Source organism: Carcharhinus amblyrhynchos, chromosome 3, assembly GCF_965287045.1.
Source record: "Carcharhinus amblyrhynchos chromosome 3, sCarAmb.v2.hapA, whole genome shotgun sequence".
NCBI lineage: Eukaryota > Metazoa > Chordata > Chondrichthyes > Carcharhiniformes > Carcharhinidae > Carcharhinus > Carcharhinus amblyrhynchos.
In genome coordinates, this window is record NC_137326.1 from 1,193,595 (window position 1) to 1,213,637 (window position 20,043).

The 20,043-nt window shown below is 48.0% G+C and overlaps 1 protein-coding gene across 1 annotated transcript in view; it reads right to left on the reverse strand.

The window, feature by feature from the left end:
* qars1 (glutaminyl-tRNA synthetase 1) overlaps positions 1-20,043 on the reverse strand; it is a 63,223-nt gene that overhangs the window by 17,675 nt on the left and 25,505 nt on the right. The window contains exons 11-18 of the mRNA XM_080218602.1: positions 18,667-18,766; positions 18,011-18,089; positions 16,045-16,153; positions 14,223-14,353; positions 13,371-13,463; positions 10,254-10,391; positions 8,840-8,927; positions 2,838-2,981 (exon numbers count right to left, since the gene is read on the reverse strand). Of these exons, the coding sequence (XP_080074728.1) occupies positions 2,838-2,981; positions 8,840-8,927; positions 10,254-10,391; positions 13,371-13,463; positions 14,223-14,353; positions 16,045-16,153; positions 18,011-18,089; positions 18,667-18,766 (882 nt within the window). The remainder of the gene's footprint in view (positions 1-2,837; positions 2,982-8,839; positions 8,928-10,253; positions 10,392-13,370; positions 13,464-14,222; positions 14,354-16,044; positions 16,154-18,010; positions 18,090-18,666; positions 18,767-20,043) is intronic.

Here is a 20,043-nt window from a genome sequence, read left to right on the forward strand (position 1 = left end):
ACACTGAATCTCACCGGGGTACAGGTCACATATACACTGAGTCTCATTGGGGTAAGTTTCAGATGAGTTGGGGGGTTTAACGGTGTGCAGTGTGTTGGAGTGGATGTGAGAAGTTGGAAAAATTGGGGAGTGTGTTAGATCATATAAGGGAGTGAGGGTTGCACAGTGGTTAGCAGGGCTGCCTCACAGTGCCAGGGACCCAGGTTCAATCCCCGTCTTGGGTCACTGTCTGTGTAATTTGAATGTTCTCCCAGTGTCTGCGTGAGTTTCCTCCCACACTCCAAACACGTGTGGGTTAGGTTGATTAGCAACGCTAAATTGGCCCTAGTGTTAGGGATTGGCAGGGTAAATATGTGGGGTCGCGGGAATAGGGTTTGCATGGAATTGTGTTTGACACAGACTTGATGGGCAGAATGGACTGCTTCTACACTGAAGGGATTCTGGGAATTCTGAGAGTTGGGGCAGGGAGGAAATTAGGAGAATAGTGGGTGCATTGGAGGGTACGCGGTTGTCAGGGGAGTGGTGGTGAATTAGAATCCATAGAATTCCTACAGTACAGAACAAGGCCTTTCAGCCACCGATTCTTCAAAAGAGCATCCTTCCCAGGCCGACATCCCACCCTCCCCTCCCCGCCACCCAATCCTCTCGTAGTTATCATAGAATCATATCATCCCTATCATTCGGCCCATTGAGTCGGCACTGACCACAATCCCACCCAGGCCCTATACCCATAAACATACACATTTAACTTGCTGAACCCCCACCACTAGGGGCAATTTAGCATGGCCAATGCACCCAACCCACACACCTTTGAACTAATAAAGAACAAAGAACAACACAGCACGGGAAACAGGCCCTTCGGCCCAACGAGCCCACGCCGCCTCTTAAAGCATTTTTCCTACACCTCCCTTGACCCGTGTCTATGCTTATTGTACCCCCATTGGAAACTGTGGGAGGAAACTGGAGCACCCGGAGCTAACACACTCAGACATGGGGAAAACGTACAAACTCCACACAGACAGTGACCTGACCCAGGAGCTGTGAGGCAGCAGCGCTAACACTGTGCCACCCTGCAAAGACGTTGGCGGGGTGGTGGTGGTGGGTGGAGGAAGTGCTGATCAGTAAATTCCATTGGTCACAAGGGCTGCTAAAAATGCAACCTTTCCGCAGGAAGATCTGTATTTCAAATGGAATGTCTACAAAAGAATGCGCGTGGATAGGCAGATAACAGGGAACCGGGTGTAGGGTGTCAAAATTTGCTGATGACACCAAGATCGGTGGAACGGCAAATTGTGCGGAGGGTGTGGAGAGTCTACAGAAGGATCTAGATAGGCTGGGCGAATGGGCCAGGAACTGGCAAATGGAATTTAATGTTAGCAAGTGTGAGGTGGTCCACTTTGGTAGCAATAATAGAACATAGAACATAGAACATTACAGCGCAGAACAGGCCCTTCGGCCCACGATGTTGCGCCGACCAGTTTTTTAAAAAAAAACACTGACCCACAAATCTAAACCAATCCCTTTTCGTCCATAAACCTATCCATAGATCTCTTAAACGCCCCCAAACTAGGCGCATTTACAACCGCAGCAGGCAGGGCATTCCAATCCCTCACCACCCTCTGGGTAAAGAACCTACCCCTGACATCCGTCCTATAACTACCACCCCTTAATTTAAAGCCATGCCCCCTCGTGCTAGCTTTCTCCATCCGAGGAAAAAGGTTATCACTGTCCACCCTATCTAAACCTCTAATCATCTTATATGTTTCAATAAGATCCCCTCTTAGCCTCCTTCTTTCCAGTGAAAACAACCCCAAATCCCTCAGTCTCTCCTCATAGGACCTCCCCTCCATACCAGGCAACATCCTGGTAAACCTCCTCTGCACCCTCTCCAAAGCCTCAACGTCCTTCCTGTAATGTGGGGACCAGAACTGCACACAGTACTCCAAGTGCGGCCGCACCAGAGTTGTGTACAGTTGCAACATGACGCTGCGACTCCTAAATTCAATTCCCCTACCAATAAACGCCATAATGGTAGGAAGGACTATTACTTACGTGGCGAAAAACTGCAGCAGGCGACGGTGCAGAGGGACCTCGGGGTCCTTGTGCATGAGTCGCAAAAACCCAGCTTGCAGGTGCAGCAGGTGGTTAGGAAGGCGAATGGGATGCTGGCCTTCATAGCGAGGGGGATTGAATATAAAAGTAGGGAGGTCTTGCTGCGGCTGTATAGGGCACTCGTGAGGCTGCAGCTGGAGTACTGTGTGCAGTTTTGGGCGCCGCACCTGCGCAAGGATATTTTGGCCTTGGAGGGAGTGCAGAGGAGGTTTACTAGGCTGATGCCGGAGTTGAGGGGGTTGAGCTATGAGGAGAGGCTGAATAAATTAGGCTTGTACTCGTTAGAGTTTAGAAGAATGAGGGGAGATCTCATTGAGACGTATAAGATGATGAATGGGATGGATAGGATAGAGGTGGAGAGACTCTTCCCGCTCAGGAAGGACAGTAGGACTAGGGGGCACAGCCTCAAGATAAAGGGGGGGGGCAGTTTAGAACGGAGTTGAGGAGGAACTTCTTCACTCAAAGGGTGGTGAATCTCTGGAATTCTCTGCCCGTTGAAGTGGTGGAGGCTGCCTCGCTAAATATTTTTAAGACGCGGGTTGATAGGTTTTTGATAAGCGAGGGGATTAAGGGTTATGGGGAGAGGGCGGGAATGTGGAACTGAGCCACAACAGATCAGCCATGATCTTATTGAATGGTGGGGCAGGCTCGAAGGGCTAGATGGCCTACTCCTGCTCCTATTTCTTACGTTCTTATGTTCTTATAACGTAACACAAAGATATTACCTGTTCAGACGGGAAGTTTGTTATGGTAACTTTGAGTGGCTCAAGAACAGCCATTGCCCGTGGTGCTGTCTCATTAAGAACATCTCGTACACACGATTCTAGCAGATGTGGTTCCATTGTTGTTTGGGCAACTGTCACGCCAACCTATAGGAGAAAGAGAGAAAATAACAAACTATCTCATGAGGCACTGCGCCAGAGTGAACGGGCCGCGCCGAGGCACTGCGCCAGAGTGAACGGGCCGCGCCGAGGCACTGCGCCAGAGTGAACGGGCCGCGCCGAGGCACTGCGCCAGAGTGAACGGGCCGCGCCGAGGCACTGCGCCAGAGTGAACGGGCCGCGCCGAGGCACTGCGCCAGAGTGAACGGGCCGCGCCGAGGCACTGCGCCAGAGTGAACGGGCCGCGCCGAGGCACTGCGCCAGAGTGAACGGGCCGCGCCGAGGCACTGCGCCAGAGTGAACGGGCCGCGCCGAGGCACTGCGCCAGAGTGAACTGCGAGGGGTAAGGTTTAAAGGAGATAAGGCAGATTTTTTTTTTACACAGAAGGTGGTAGGTGCCTGGAACATGTTGTCGGGAGAGGTAGTGGGAGTGGATACAGTAGTGACTTTTAAGGGGAGTCTTGACAAATACAGGAACAGGATGGGAATAGAGAGATATGGTTCCCAGAAAGGTAGGCAGTTTTGGTTAAGATGGGCAGTATAGTCAGTACAGGCTTGGAGGGCTGAAGGGCCTGTTCCTGTGCTGTAATTTTCTTTGTTCTTTATAGATGGGATTAGAGTAGGGAGCAATGCAACAAGGTCGAAATTAGATTTATTGTGTACAGACGTGACTGCAGGAATGTGGTAAATAGGGTTGGGGAGGTACAGGTGCAAGGAACCACACGAGAATACAATATTGTGATAGCAGAAACTGGGATCACAAAAGCAAAGTGCATCGTAAATACTCCTGTACAGGGCGTTGAGGAAAGGGAAGGAATTGAGTGTTAAAGGAGAACATTGCTTTGCCTGCACAGAGATATCCTCAAGCAGACTCTATTCAACTACAGAAAGTGAACAGTAAATGTACCATTGTGTAGTGGGTGCGTTTTGCATGCCAACTAGACTGATAGGTATAGAGGACAATCACAAGAAAATTCTAGAAAAGTAGAACAATAGAACAGTCGTAATAAAAACAGAAAATGTTGGAAAGACTCAGCAAGTCTGGCAACATCAATAGAGAGAGAAATAATGTTTGAGTCTACTTAATTTCTTCAGAACTGAAGAGGGAGTGGAGATATAATGAATTATCATGTTGGAGAGGGGAGTGCAGGAGGTGGAGCAGAATAGCTCAGTGCTAGGGAGAGCGAAAGACAAAGTTGCCATGGGCACAAGACAAGGGAGTGTTAATGATGGTGTTAAAGACTAAAGAAGGTGCTGATGATGCCATAACGGTCAGTAGCAGGATGTGTGAACAGAACAGAAGTTAGTGCTCAGTGAAAGCAAAACTCAACAACAAGTGACAGATGGCCTGGGATGGGGTTTATTGGAGTGGATGGAGGGGTGCACCAGGACAATAAACTAAAAAGGGGTCAAGAAAGAGGAGAAAGGTCACAGTCAAAAGTTGTTGAACTTAGTGCTGAGTTCAGAAGGCGAAGATGTGCCCAACTGGAAGATGAAGTGTTGTCTCTCCAGTTTGTGTTGAGCATCGCAGCCGAGGATGGACGTGTGGGCACGAGAACAAGATGCTGAGTTAATGTAGCAAGCAACAGGAAAGCTGGGGTTATGGTTGCGGACTGAGTGACAACATTCCACAAAGCAGTCGCCCAGCCTGCATTTAGTCTCCCCAATGTTATCAAATTTTATTAGACCTGCTGACAAGAGTGGTGCTGCCCCCTACCCCCACTTCATCAAACATCAAGCCATTGTTTCCAGGACATCATTAACTTCATGTCTCTGGAGATCTTCCCACCACAGTATTCAACCTTATAGTCCCCCCGCCGCCCCCCCAGTCCCACACAGCCCACTTCTACCTCCTCCCACAATCCACAAACAGGACTGCCCAGGTACAGCCATCCTCTCAGCCTGTTCCTGCCCCACTAAAATCTTTTATTCTCATCTCGATTCCATTCTCTCTCCTTTCTCCAGTCCTTCCCACTTACATTCTGATGCCCCACATCATGATGGATGTCAAATCCCTCCACTCCCCCACCAGGAGGTCTCAGGGCTCTCCAATTCTTCCCTGAGCAGACGCCCTCTGCAGTGGATGTTATTTACATGGCCTTCAGTAAGGCCTTTGACAAGGTCCCTCATGGCAAACTGGTGCAGAAGGTGAAGTCGCTCAGGATCAAAGGTGAGGGGGCAAGGTGGATACAAAACTGCTCAGTCAAAGAAGACAGAGGGTAGCAGTGGAAGGGTGTGTTTCTGAATGGAGGGCTGTGACAAGTGGTGATCCTCAGGGATCACTGCTGGGACCTTTGCTGTTTGTAATATGTATAAATGATTTGGAGGAAAATGTAACTGGATTGATTAGTAAGTTTGCAGACAACACAAAGGTTGGCGGATTTGTGGATAGCGATGAGGGCCATCAGAGGATACAGCAGGATATAGATCTCCAAGACTGGAGACTTGGGCAGAGAGATGGCAGATGGAGTTTAATCCGGACAAATGTGAGGTCATGCATTTTGGAAGGTCTAATAAAGATAGGAAATATAATGTAAATGGCAGAACCCTTAAGAATATTGATAGGCAGAGGGATCTGGGTGTACAGGTACACAGGTCACTGAAAGTGGCAATGCAGGTGGAGAAGGTGGTCAAGAAGGCATACGGCATGCTTGCCTTCATCGGCTGGGGCATTGAGTTTAAAAATTGACAAGTCATGCTGCAGCTTTATAGAACCTTAGTTAGGCCGCACTTGGAATATAGTGTTCAATTCTGGTTGTCACACTACCAGAAGGATGTAGAGAATTTGGAGAGGATACAGAAAAGATTTACCAGGGTGTTGCCTGGTATGGAGGGCATTAGATATGAGGAAAGGTTGGAGAAACTTGGTTTGGTCTCACTGGAGCGATGGAGGTTGAGGGGTCTACAAGATTATGAGAGGCATGGACAGAGTGGATAGTCAGAAGCTTTTTCCCAGGGTTGAAGAGTCAATTACGGTGGGGGGGGCACAAGTTTAAGGTGCGAGGGGCAAGGTTTAAAGGAGATGTACGAGGCAGATTTTTTACACAGAGAGTAGTGGGTGCCTGGAATTTGTTGCCGGGGGAGGTAGTGGAAGCGGATATGGTAGTGACTTTTAAGGGGTGTCTTGACAAATCCATGAATAGGATGGGAATAGAGGGATACGGTCCCTGGAAGGGTCGGGGGTTTTAGTTCAGTCGGGGGCAGCATGGTCGGTGCAGGCTTGGAGGGGCCGAAGGGCCTGTTCCTGTGCTGTAATTTTCTTTGTTCTTTATTCTCCTCCACCACTGAATTTGTTCCAATCTCTCTCAGGCCCACCCTCTTTCGCAATTACAGCAACCACTGTATCGGTGCCATTTCATGCACATCTTATTCCAATTTCCATCCCTCTCTCACGTTCCTGTGATCTCCGACACTTCCTTTCCTTGACCTTTGTCCCCATTTCTAGTGATAGACTGACTAGCAACATTTATTACAAACCCTCTGACTCCCAGACTACAGCTCCTCACACCCTGCTCCCTGTAAGGGCTCTATCCCATTCTCCCTGTTTGTCTGCCTGTCGCACCTGTTCCAATGATGCTACCTTTGAAAATAGCTGTTGACATGCTTTTTTCATCAATTGAGGCCCCCTCCCCTGGGGTGACAGGGCCTTAACTATGTCGGACCATCTCCCACACCTCTGTCCTCACCCTTTCACCCCTTCCCTTCTCTCCCAGAACCACGACAAGATCTCTCTGTCAAAGAACAAAGAAAATTACAGCCCAGGAACAGGTCCTTCGGCCCCTCCAAGCCTGCACTGACCATGCTGCCCGACTGAACTAAAACCCCCTACCCTTCCAGGGATTATATCCCTCCATTCCCATCCTATGCATGTCGTTGTCCAGATGTCCCTTAAATTTCACTATCGTATCTGCTTCCACTCCCTCCCCCGGCTGCGAGTTCCAGGCACCCACCACCCTCTGTGTAAAAAACTTGTCTCGTACATCTCCTTTCAACCTTGCCCCTCGCACCTTAAACTTGTGCCCCCCCCCTAGTAACTGACTCTTCCACCCTGGGAAAAGCTTCTGACTATCCACTCTGTCCATGTCCCTCATCACCTTGTAGACTTCTATAAGGACACCTCTCAGGTTTCCTCACTTTCCATCTCACCATCCTCCACCATTTCCACCAATTCACAGGATGAGCAAAGCCAGGCAGAGCTCCCTGGATGGTGAAAGCAGATAAAGTATGAAACAGAGAGAGAGGGGGAATAGAGAGGTCAGTGACTGGGGGCACCTGGTTCAAGTGACTGGTAGAAAGATTAGAAGGGAAATGAGGAAATGTTTTATCACCCAGAGGATTGGAGCACCCTGGAACTCAGTGCCTGAAAGGGTAGCAGAGGCAGAAATCCATAACTTACTGAAAAGGTGTCTGGATGTGAATCTGAAGTGCTGTAACCTGCAGGGCCGTGGACCAAATGCTGCAAAGTGGGATTGATGTTTTGGGTAGCTCATCTTTTGACTACGCCATGGCCAAGTGGCTTCTTTCTGTGTTGTAAACTTTCCCCCCTGATTCCAGACAGAGGTCAGGTGGACAGTAAAATTGAGAGTCTGGCTAAATATAGGAAGTTCAGAGGGAAAATGAAAAAAGCAGCAAAGACAGAGTATCAGAGACTGGCAGCCAATGCAAAAGTAAATCCAAAATTCTTCTAAATCATATAAATAATAATAAAAGGAGTGGGGATTTACACATGAAGGCAGGGGCAAGGATGTTACTGGACAAAGCCGAGACATCGGGATGGGCCACATCTCAATAAGGAGGAGGTATTAGATAGGCTGGCTGTCCAGTTGACCCAAGGCATTCAGACCGGATCAGATGCATCCAAAGATGCTGAGAGGAGTGGTGGAAACTGGGGAGGTACCAGCCATAATCTTCCAGTTCTCATTAGATGCAGGGGAAGGCCAGAGGAGCATAGAATCACCACAGTCCAGAAGGGGGCCATTCAGCCCATCGAGTCTGCATCAACCACAATCCCATCCAGGCCCTATTCCCATAACCCCACGTATTTACCCCGCTAATTCCCTGACACTAACAGACAATTTAACAGCCAATCAACCTAACTTACATCTCTGGGCTGTGGGAGGAAACCCACACAGACACGGGGAAAACTTGCAGACTCCACACAGTGATCCATGCTGGGAATTGAACCTGGGTCACAGAACCCTACAATGCAGAAAGAGGCCCTTCAGCCCATCGAATCTGCACCAAACACAATCCCACACAGGCCCTACCCCCATATCCCTACATATTACACCCACTAATCCCTCTAACCTACACATCCCTAGATACTAAGGGACAATTCAGCATGGCCAATTAACCTAACCTGCACACCTTTGGACTGTGGGAGGAAACCGGAGTACCCGGAGGAAACCCACGCAGACACGAGGAGAATGTGCAAACTCCACACAGATAGTGACCCGAGCTGGGAATTGAACCCAGGACTCTGGCGCTGTGAAGCAGCAGTGCTCACCACTGTGCTACTGTGCCGCCCCTGGCACTGAGGCAGTAGTGCTAACCACTGTGCCACCCAGAGAAAAACAAATGCTTTACCCTTGCTTAAACAGAAGTTGCAAGGAGAAACCCAATACCTATATTAACTTCGGAGGTGGGGAAAGCTTCTAGAAACTATAATCCAGTAAAATTAACAAAGTGTCACCAAGAAGCGCGGTAGACTGTGCCATTCAAGTTTCCCCCCAGGCATCACTGAGTTTCTCAATAATATTCAGCCTCCTATGCATAAAAACAGCTGCTGTAATGCACTGTTACAAAGAGAGCAGGCAGCATGTTTAATGACACATGGAACATCTCACCTTAGCACAAAAATTGTTGATTGCCTCTGGGGGGAACCCTCTCCTGCGAAGGGCAGTCAGTGTAAACAAACGGGGATCATCCCAGTCCCTGCAGGTGGAGACAGAAGAAATAAGGTAACAGAAACCTAGAAAACAAAGGAGACAAGAACACAGAAACCATGGGGACCCAACAGACAGGAACGGCAGTATACCAATCAGTTCTGCAAACTGATTCTTCCACCATGCAATTAGACCATGGTTGTGAGGGTCATTGGTAAGGCCAGCATTTATTGGCTATCTCTAAATCCCTCGATGTAGCGAGCCACCTTATTAAACCGCTGTGGTCAATGTTGTGTAGTATGCCCACATTGTTGTTAGAAGATCTGTAATGTCAGGAGTCAAGTGGCCCTGGTAGAACCCAAACTGGGCATCGGTCAGCAGGTTACTGCTAAGTACCTCTTGATGACACTGAAAATCCTCCATCACTTTGCTGGTAATTGAGGGAAGGCGAAGTCTGTGGGACAGGTCTCCCATGTCGGCACAAGTTCTAGGTGTTAGTGAAAGGACTGGAGGATTGACTGGGCTGGTTTGCCTTTGTTGTCTCTGGTGCCTCGGTCGCTGCCTGCGATCCATTTGGTTTCATTCTCATTACACTTTGTGTGTTGCCTTGCTACAACTGAATGGCTTATTAGGCCATTTCAGATAGCAGTTAAAATTCAACCACATTGCTGCTGGTCTGGAGTCACATGTAGGCCAGATCAGGTAAGGATGGCAGATTTCCTTCCCTAAAGGACATTAGAGAACCAGATGGGTTTTTACAACAATTGATTTGTGATCATTGTGACCAAGATGTACTTTTAATTCCAGATTTATTTGAATTTAGATTTTCTAGTGGCCATAGTGAGATTTAAACTCATGTCTCACAGTATTAGTCCCATGGATCACATGATCATTCATTATCTGGCCTCTGCCACAGATCCCTCAATACCATTGGTTAACAGAGATCTATCAAACTCAGATTTAAAACCAACAACTGGCCCAGTTTCAGCGGCCCCATTGGACACCCAGATATTAACGCACCAATGATCTGTCTCAGAGTATTAGTAAAAAGTCTGACGACACCAGGTTTCAGTCCAACCGATTTATTTGATAGTAAATTCACTAGCTTTCTGGTTAGGGATGAAGGGGCTAACCTGAAAGCTAGTGAATTTACTATCAAATAAATCGGTTGGACTGAAACCTGGTGTTGTCAGACTTATTACTGTTTACCCCAGTCCAACGCCGGCACATCCACATCAGAATATTAGTCCAGGCCCATGGATCATTCAGCATCATTCTCTGGGGTTTTAACCATACACAGCGCTGACTGCAAGGTTGTATTTTAAAACTTTCTGAAACGCAGACAACAAAGAGCCAAATGACATGATAACATTACCTCACAACACCAGTCTCCACCAGCTTGATAATCTTTCTCTTTGATACTACAGTGTAGTGTAGATTCAGCCGTCCATACTCCCATTGCACAGGGCAGTACAGGTCCAGAGCATTACACAGCCAGTAGTAGGATGAACGCCTGTAGAAAATATATCGCAGTTAGTCAGCACCTCAACACCACTCGCACACATCCTTCCTCCCCCTCACACAGGGACCACATATCAGTATTCCTGTACCAGAAACCAGCTAACCCAACACGGAGCAAGCATCAAACCAGGGATTCTTCTGTTCAGTACACCTGAGCACCAACTGAGGCACAGCATAGGAACACAAGAATTAGGAGCAGGAATTGGTAAATTCAGCACTTTCAGCCTGCTCTGCCACTCAATCAGTACGTGGCTGATCTCTCCCTGGTCTCAAATCCATCTCCCCCTTTCCCTTTTTCTTAAAATCAGAAATATATCTATCTCCTTCTGGATACCATTCAAACTCCACCGCGCTATGGGGCAGTGAGTTCCACAAATTCACCATCCGCTGCGAGTAGTTCCTCCTTATCTCTGTTTTAAATCTACCGTCTCTCAGCCTATACCTGTGACCTCTTGTTCCAGATTGTCCCGTAAGAGGAAACATTTGGTCCACATTTACTTTATCAATCCCTTTTAAAATTTTATATCCTTCGATCAGATCCCCTCTCATCCTTCCAGGCTCCAGCGAGTACAAAGTCAAACTGTTTAACCTCTCCGCATCCGCTAACCCTTTCATCCCCAAAATGAATCTGGTGAACAGACACAACAGGCGAGTCTGGAAGTGTTACCTAAAAGAATCTTTTCTGAGTCTTTTGAAAAGCACTGTTTATGGTCATAGACTTCTCCTTCACTACTATGAGCGGATTTTTCTCATCAATTGAACTTGTCTGAAAACTGGACATTTATCTATTTACTCTTTATTTATGGGATGTGGGTGCCACTGGCTGGTCATCCCTAACTGTCCTTGAACTGAGTGGTTTGTTAGGTCATTTCAGAGGACAGTTGAGAGTCAACCACGTCGCTGTGTGCCTGGAGTTACATGTAGGCCAGATCAGGTAAGGACAGCAGATTTCCTTCCCTAAAGGACATTAATGAACCGGATGAGTTTTTCCTGACAATCGACAATGGTTTCACGGTCATTGAAATTAGCTTTCAAACTCCGATTTAATCAACTTCAAATTCTACCAGCATCTGGTGGACTCTGAACAGTGACCCCACCATCAGCCTGTGCCTCAATGTTAAATGTGTGACATTACCTCTCAGCACCATCGCTACCTAACGCCTGACTGGCACTCATCCAACAACTTAAAACATTCACTCCTTCCCTCCCTCCCACACAGTGGCAGCAGTATGTGCCATCGACAAGGTGCGGCACAACAACTAGTAAAGGCTCCTTCAACAGCACCTTCTAAATCTACCGCTACCATCTAGAAGGACAAAATTACAGATACCTGGGAACACCAGCACCTGCAAGTTTCCCTCCAAGTCACTCACCATCCTGGCCAGGAAACACATCCTCGTTCCTTCACTGTCACTGGGTCAAAATTCTGGAATTCCTTCCCTCACAGCACTATGGGTGTACCTACACCACAGGGACTGCAGCGATTCAAAGCAGCAGCTCACCATCACCTTCTCAAGGGTAATTAGGGATGGGCAATAACTGCCCTGGTTATTGACACCTATCCACCATAAACAAATTAAATAGCATCCTATCAAAACTTTTTGTCTTGAACTCATCAGGAGAGATCCCAAGAAATTAGCAACAGTAATGGGGAACAATAACTTACTCTACAAGAGAAGAGAGCTGACTAGTTGCAGTGGGATTCTGACAGGTGAAGGCATTGTCCTGGGGAATGAACCTGGGACTGGCTGTTCCCCGCTCACTCTCCACAGCCCTATAATCAATCTCTTGTAATCAGCCTGTAATGCAAGGCTTTCGTCCTCTCTATTTACCAGATCACCAACTTCCATGTCATCTGCAAACTTACTGACCGTACCCCACATTCACATCCTGATCATTAATGTACAAACAGTAAGGGACCCAGCACCGATCTCTGTGGTACATCACTATACACAGGTTTCCAGTCAGAAAAACAACTTTCCACAATCACCCTCTGCCTCCTGCCACTCAGCAATTTTAGTTCCAATTTGCCACGCTGTCCTGGATTCCATGGGCTCTGACATCATGTGGGATATCAATCCAATATCCAAGAGATTCCAATATCAATTTATCAATCTTCAGGTAAGTGTTTTCCAAGGCAGCCTTCAAGACACTCGACAATGCAGAATCGCGGAGCAGAAACCGAGGTCCACACATGAGAACGGTCTCGGCCGGGATCCTGGGTTCATGTCACACTATGTGTAACCCCACCATTTGCCTGGGCTTGCAAAATCCTACTAACTGTCCTGGCTTGAGACATTTCACGCCTCTTTAACCTATGATTATCCCTCTCGCCACTCACATTGTCTGTACCTGTAAATACTCACATTCCGATCATTACCTTGCAATTGCATCTCTGTCTGTATATGCCATGTTTGTGAACCCAACTCAGCACTCACCTGATGATGGGGCAGCGGTCTGAAAGCTTGTAATACCAAATAAACTTATTGGACTTCAACCTGGTGTTGTGAGGCTTCTTACAATATCAATTTAGTTAGGGTAAAGGCACCATAGTCCCAGATGACTATAGGCTGCTCTCTCTTTTGAGGAGGAGAGCTGATTGGTGGTGATTTCACCTGAGGGCCACCACACCTCAGGCGAGGGGTACGATTGAGAAGGCGGGGCCTTCAGCCAGTACAGGAATTGAACCCACGCTGTTAGCCTCGGTCTGCATTACGATCCAGCTATCTCACCAACTGAGCTAAACGAACCCCAGTGGATACCAATATCAACATCATTCCAGTTATCAATGCAGTTTCCAATAGATACCAACATCCAATTTCAATATAGATATAGACATCAATCTAATATCCAATAGGTACCAAGCGAATACAATACCTACTAAATAGGCCCCATACCTGTGTGCATTACACTCAGGAATGCTGCAGTGACCCATGGGAGAAGTGTTCTCTAGTTTCTAACTCTGACTTACCGAGCCTGGAATTCCTTGGTGCAGAGCGAGTGTGTGATTTGTTCAATGGAATCACACAAACAGTGGGTGTAGTCATAGGTGGGGTAGATACACCTTCAAAACACAAATAAATCAGAGCATGTTCAGAGCACAGCAAACAGCACGGTAGCATTAGCCGCAGGATTCTGAATGCAAACTGGCGAGCAGGGAGCAACAACTGACAGTTCGACTGTATCACAGGCAGCAAGTCTCCGTGCTCTATGTCAGAACAACAGACAGAGCTGTGACTGCTGGGAAGTGTCAGGTTAGGACAGGTCTGTCTAACAGGTGGCCCATTGGGTAGGTGTGGTCCACAAGGATCCCAAATAGTCCGCAGAGGGAAATGATCAAAATGCTAATTGTAGAGGAAGATTCTGAAAGAAACTGTTCCTCCAATCATAGACAGGTCCTGTGTCCCTGCTCAGAAGCAATAGGAGAGAAGCAGCCTGTGATTGGAGGAGGGGCAGCATAAGTGGTGGCAGGAGTGGCCTCTGGACAATAAGGGCAGTGAAGGAGGGGAGAGAGGGAGGCTGCCAGGCTGCACTGGGTCAGGCAGTGGGGGAAGAGGGAGGCTGCACCGGGCTGGGCAGCGGGGGGAGAGGGAGGCTGCCAGGCTGCACTGGGCTGAGCAGCAGTGGGGAGACTCACTGCTGGTTCAGATAGATCTTTACTCAAGTCAGAGTCCAAGTAACTGCAAAACAGGGTCCCCTCCACTGTCAGTGTCAGACCTAGCCATCCTGGAGGAGTGCTCAACACTGGATGTTACTATTTATAATGTAATTCCCTAACACATCCCACTGAGAGTAAATGCAAGCATTCCCTGTCGCTGTTTACCAGCTGTCCCCGGTCCGATGGTGTGGGGTGTATTTGATTCTGTAAGCTACTGGATCCATCTTGCCATCCTCCATAATCAGCTTCATACGAAGAGTTACCTCTCCCTCTGCAAACATCCCTTTCCGCATTTCCTAAGAGGGAGCAGAGAAAGAAAGAAAGGAGTTTAGTCTGAGGCAGGCTCACTTATGCCAGAGTCAGTGTAATCCAGCAGAGAATTGATCTTTGCATGAAGAGGCTGCCACCTAGTATAGAAGGTCAGTAATGGACAGGCAGTGATGAATTCAGCTCAGCTTGCATGGTTCCAGCAGAATGCTGCAATTCACAGCACTCTCACTAGATGGAGCAGTCTCCCACAAGCAGCAGCGAGGTCTCCTGTACAGAGGATGGCTGAGGCTGAAATGAGTTACCGAAACTCGCCCAGCTGAACCAGACAGTCCCCCAGCACAGTCCATACAAACCCTGCCGACAGAGTCACCCCCACACACATCATTCGCCACGCCCCCCACCCACACACACACACACACACACACACACCCCAACCTCCTCTCTCCACCCCCCCATCCACACACACACGCCTGGCACAGCCACTCCTGTCCCCCCCCTCACAACACACACTACCCTGCTCCTACCAAGACACCCCCCCCCTCCCCCCCAAACACACACACACACAGTGGGGCTTTTAGACTATTTTGGTCTGGTTTCTATTCCAGGGATTCCCTGTAAATGCTGACATCCCCATAAAGCTGTATTGGTGAGCACTATTTCCCCTGCAGTTACTGGGCAGCTGCTAGGTTTGTTTTACTTTAGTGGGAGATTCCAGTGTGTGTTTGGAGGATGACCAACACAGTCAGTGACCCATTATCTCCATAAGCTGAAGAGAAAATGGAGGCAGGATTCTGGTGCCAGCCTGCAAGGCTACAGGTTCTTGCCTTCCCTTTCGTGGGATGTGGGTGTCACTGGCAAGGCCAGTGGTTCTCACCCATACCCAAGTACCTACAACTGAACAGTTTGAGCGATTCACTCAGCCACACAGTAACCACATTGCTGTGGGTCTGGAGTCACATCGAACATAGAACACTACAGCACAAACAGGCCCTTCGGCCCACAAATTGCGCCAATCGCATCCATACCTACCAGGCCTATCTGTAACCCTCAATCCCATTAAACCCCATGTACTCATCCAGAAGTCTTTTAAAAGACCCCAGCGAGTTCGCCTCCACCACCACTGACGGCAGCCGATTCCATTCACTCACCACCCTCTGAGTGAAAAACTTACCCCTAACATCACTTCTGTACTTGCCTCCCCGCACCTTAAACCTGTGTCCTCTCGTAGCGACCATTTCAACCCGGGGAAATAGCCTCTGAGAGTCCACCCTATCTATTCCTCTCAACATTTTATAAACTTCTATCAGGTCGCCTCTCAACCTTCGTCTCTCCAGGGAAAAGAGACCCAGCTCCCTCAACCTAACTTCATAAGGCATGCCTCCCAATCCAGGCAACATCCTGGATGTGTAGGCCAGACCTGGTACAGGACAGATTTTCTTCCCTCAAGGACGTCAGTAAATCAGATGGGTTTTCTCAACACTCACCTTCAATTTCCAATATCTTAACGAATTGAATTTATTGAACAACTGAAGTTAATTACACAGTGGGGGACTTGTACCCGGCACTGCCAGCCCGCCCCCCCCCCCCGGCACCGTGCGCCGCCAGCCCGCCCCCCTCCCCCCCCCCGGCACCGTGCGCCACCAGCCCGGCCCTCCCCGGCACCGCGCGCCGCCAGCCCGGGCCCCTGGATTACAGCGAGTCCACCATTTGTCCTTACCTCAAAGAGGATTAGAGATTCCTCGATGGGCCGATCCCTCCAGGGGGATGGAGGTGGGTTGTGTCCTTTGATCTCATCCACTTTCTGGTGACATGCGTAGGCCTGACCCCTGCAGGGCAGTAAACACAAGATTCCTGAACAGTTCCAAACATCTCACAGCACACCCCAGATCACATTTCATTGGATACTGACACTGTTTAAAGGAAGAAACAGAACAGCCTGCATTTCTGTAGCATCTTTATTGAACTCAGATATTCAAAACTGCACCTCAGATAATGTGGCACAGTAGTTAGCACTGCTGCCTCTCAGTGCCGGGTCCCAGGTTCAATTCCACACACACTGTGTGCAGTTTGCACATTCTCCCCATGTCGGTATGGGTTTCCTCCGGGTTTTCCTGTTTCCTCCCAAAGATGTGCGGGTTAGGTAGATTGACCATGTTAAATTGCCCCTTAGTCTCAGGGGGAACAGCAGGGAAATGTGTGGGGTATGGAAATAGGGCCAGGGTGGGATTGTGGTTGGCGCAGACTCAATGGGCTGAATGGCCTATGTTTCTATATAGTCTGTTGTTGTGTAGGGAAGTCAGCAACTAATTTTAAACAGCACACTCCCACACGCCACAATGAGATAATCACCAGATAAGCTGTTTTACTGATGGAGATAAGTGTTGGCTGGGGGGGGTGGTCCCATGAAGGATTCTGTTACCTTGTGGGAGCTGTCCCCATTCACACAATCAAGGCCCAATCAGGCTCAGTCCATGCTGTACAAACTCACCACCATCGTCTTCAAGTCTCTGAGATTGGGCAATATGTGCAGCCTTACGAGGGACTCCCACATCCCCTGGATGAACCTGTAGAAACACTCATTTCCTTCTCACAGAGCTTGGGAGGGAAGAGAGGATGCATGATAGTGCGATGCTCACAGAGGGGAACAGTGGCACAGCAGGGCGATATTCACAGAAAGTGGAAACAAGCTGTTTGGGGAAATGCTGATGATGGCTGTGTCAGAGGAGATTGGGTAATATGCAGGATGGTTACGCTGGATTGGGGAGTTGAACAAGCAGAGGATTGCAGAGTAAACGGTACATGGGTGGGAGGGTATCGAAAGAAGGAGCTGAATATAAGTAATGAAGCATTGCTAACAATTAACATAATATTATTAATTGGCTTCTTTAATTCTCTCTCACTTCCCAGGATTTAAAAGCCAGAGCCACTCTCAGAAATAACAGTGCAAGGTGTGAGAGATTCTCAGTATTTTGTTTGTGACAGCGGCCAAGTCACTTAATTCAAATACTTTATGGGATTTGATCAAATAGATTTTCCATTTGCATCCTCTTGGAATAACATCTGGTCTTGTTTGATTCTGATCATTTGTTTAAAATATTTATTAATGTGTCACCTTCAAAGAGAAATAAAGAGAATTGTAAAGTAAGGATATTATTTAGTGCAGCACCCACAAGCTATTATTGTGTTTTGTGAGAAACTAAGCATAAAAACTGTACATGGTAACTATTCCACATTTTGTCAGCATATTCACTTTGCTTGCTTTTTCATCAATTACTTTGCTTGTTACATCCCAAGAAAAAGTCCAGCACTAAATATTTATTTTTATTAATTCTCTCACTTATGGAGAGTCTGAGACAATGGACCATAAGATAGTCACTAATAACTCACTGACTCTTATAGCTGCATAGTGCTTACATTACTGGCTTCTAAATCAGAGGCCAAATGATTCAGATAGGAGTTCAAATCCCACCATGGGAGCTGTGAAATAAATCAGCAATAAAAACTCCTATCAGTAATGGTGGCTACAAAACAACTGGATTGAAATGAGGTGACACACAAAGGAGAGGGGTTCAGAAGGTGATGCTGACAGGGTTAGCTGAAGAGGGTGGGAGGGGGTTCATGTGGAACACAAACACGGACGTAGGTCTGACGGGTAGATTGATGCAATCGCTAGTTTGACCCACCTTTTAATGAGTTCCACCGCCCATTCGTACAGCTGGTCAAAATAGTCAGATGCATGAGTCACTGCATACGGTTCATAACCTTGGAAAGTAATCAAGTAACTGCAGTTAACAGCGACCCAACTCTGCTCCGTCCCCCAGCTACCCGGCCAGTGCTTAGTTGGCAGAGATCATTTTCAATGAACAGTTCTAAATGTGCAGATTACTGTGACATTTCCTAACTAGCTCCCGCTTCTTAATTTTACCCAGAAGCAGCCTGCATCAAAGGTTATACCCGGGTCACCAGGGCAAATCAGTAGGGTTGGGAGGGTGCGGGGTTAAGCGTGGGAGGGAGGTACAGGAGGGGATGAGTGAGGGCGACTTCTCCCCATTCAGAATCAGCAAGCTATGTGTGTGTGTTGGGGGGGTGCGCGGTGGGGAAGAAAGAGAGAGAGAGAAAGAGAGAGTTGCTTAGTGTCCCAGAATGTGTGGGTTAGGGGGAATAGTGGGGTAAATGTGTAGGGTTATAGGATAGGGCCTGGAAGGGATGCTCTGTCAGAGTCTGTGCAGACTCCTTCTGCACCGTAGTGATTCTATAATTCATCTAAAATTGAGATAAGCCTGGATCTGTTTGGATCCACCCAGATCTGTGTCCCAATTCTGCCCATTCTGTTACGTACCTAACCATTCCACCATGTCCCTAATGCCCCGGAAATATTTCTCCTCCTCTTTTTCTGGGTTTGTGTCATCATAGCGAAGGAAGCAGATTCCGGCATTTGCCTGCAATTAATGGTAAACTTAGTAAATACAACTTGTAATTACAGAGTAAGTTACATACATATGAATTAGGAGTCTGTCATTGAACCCCTTAAACTTTTGAGTGTAAGATCATGGCTGATCTGATTGTAATCTGAACCCCCACATTCTTGTCTAATCCCAATCACCTTTCACCCCCTTGCTGGTGAAGAATCTATCCAGCTCTGTCTCAAAAATATTCAAAGATTCTGCTTCCACTGCTTTTTGAGGAACAGAGTTCCAAAGACTCCATCAGAGAATTTTTTTTCCCTTTTCTGTCTTAAATGAGCAGTCTCTTATTTTTAAACAGTGACCCCTAGTTCTAGAAGTAAATCACCATGGTCTGAGAAGTAAATTCTCAACTCAGGAAAATCTCCTCATAATACACAAATTGTAATTGTACAGGTGGGGACAGGTCTGTCGCTGTGTACGCTGGGGTACAGTACTGGTGGGGACAGGTCTGTCACTGTATACACTGGTGTAAGTACTGGTGGGGATGGGTCTGTCGCTGTATAACACTGGGGTACAGTACTGGTGGGGACGGGTCTGTCGCTGTATAACACTGGGGTACAGTACTGGTGGGGACAGGTCTGTCACTGTATACACTGGGGTAAGTACTGGTGGGGATGGGTCTGTCGCTGTATACACTGGGGTACAGTACTGGTGGGGACGGGTCTGTCACTGTATACACTGGGGTACAGTACTGGTGGTGACAGGTCTGTCACTGTATACACTGGGGTAAGTACTGGTGGGGATGGGTCTGTCGCTGTATAACACTGGGGTACAGTACTGGTGGGGACGGGTCTGTCACTGTATACACTGGGGTACAGTACTGGTGGGGATGGGTCTGTCGCTGTATACACTGGGGTACAGTACTGGTGGGGACGGGTCTGTCACTGTATACACTGGGGTACAGTACTGGTGGGGATGGGTCTGTCACTGTATAACACTGAGGTACAGTACTGGTGGGGCACATTTGTCACTGTACTAGGGTACAGTACTAGTAGGGAGGGTCTGTCACTGTATAACACTGGGGTACAGTACTGGTGGGGACAGGTCTGTCACTGTATAACACTGGGGTACAGTACTGGTGGGGACGGGTCTGTCACTGTATAACACTGGGGTACAGTACTGGTGGGGATGGGTCTGTTACTGTATAACACTGAGGTACAGTACTGGTGGGGCTCATTTGTCACTGTTTAACACTAGGGTACAGTACTGGTAGGCAGGGTCTGTCGCTGTATAACACCGGGGTACAGTAC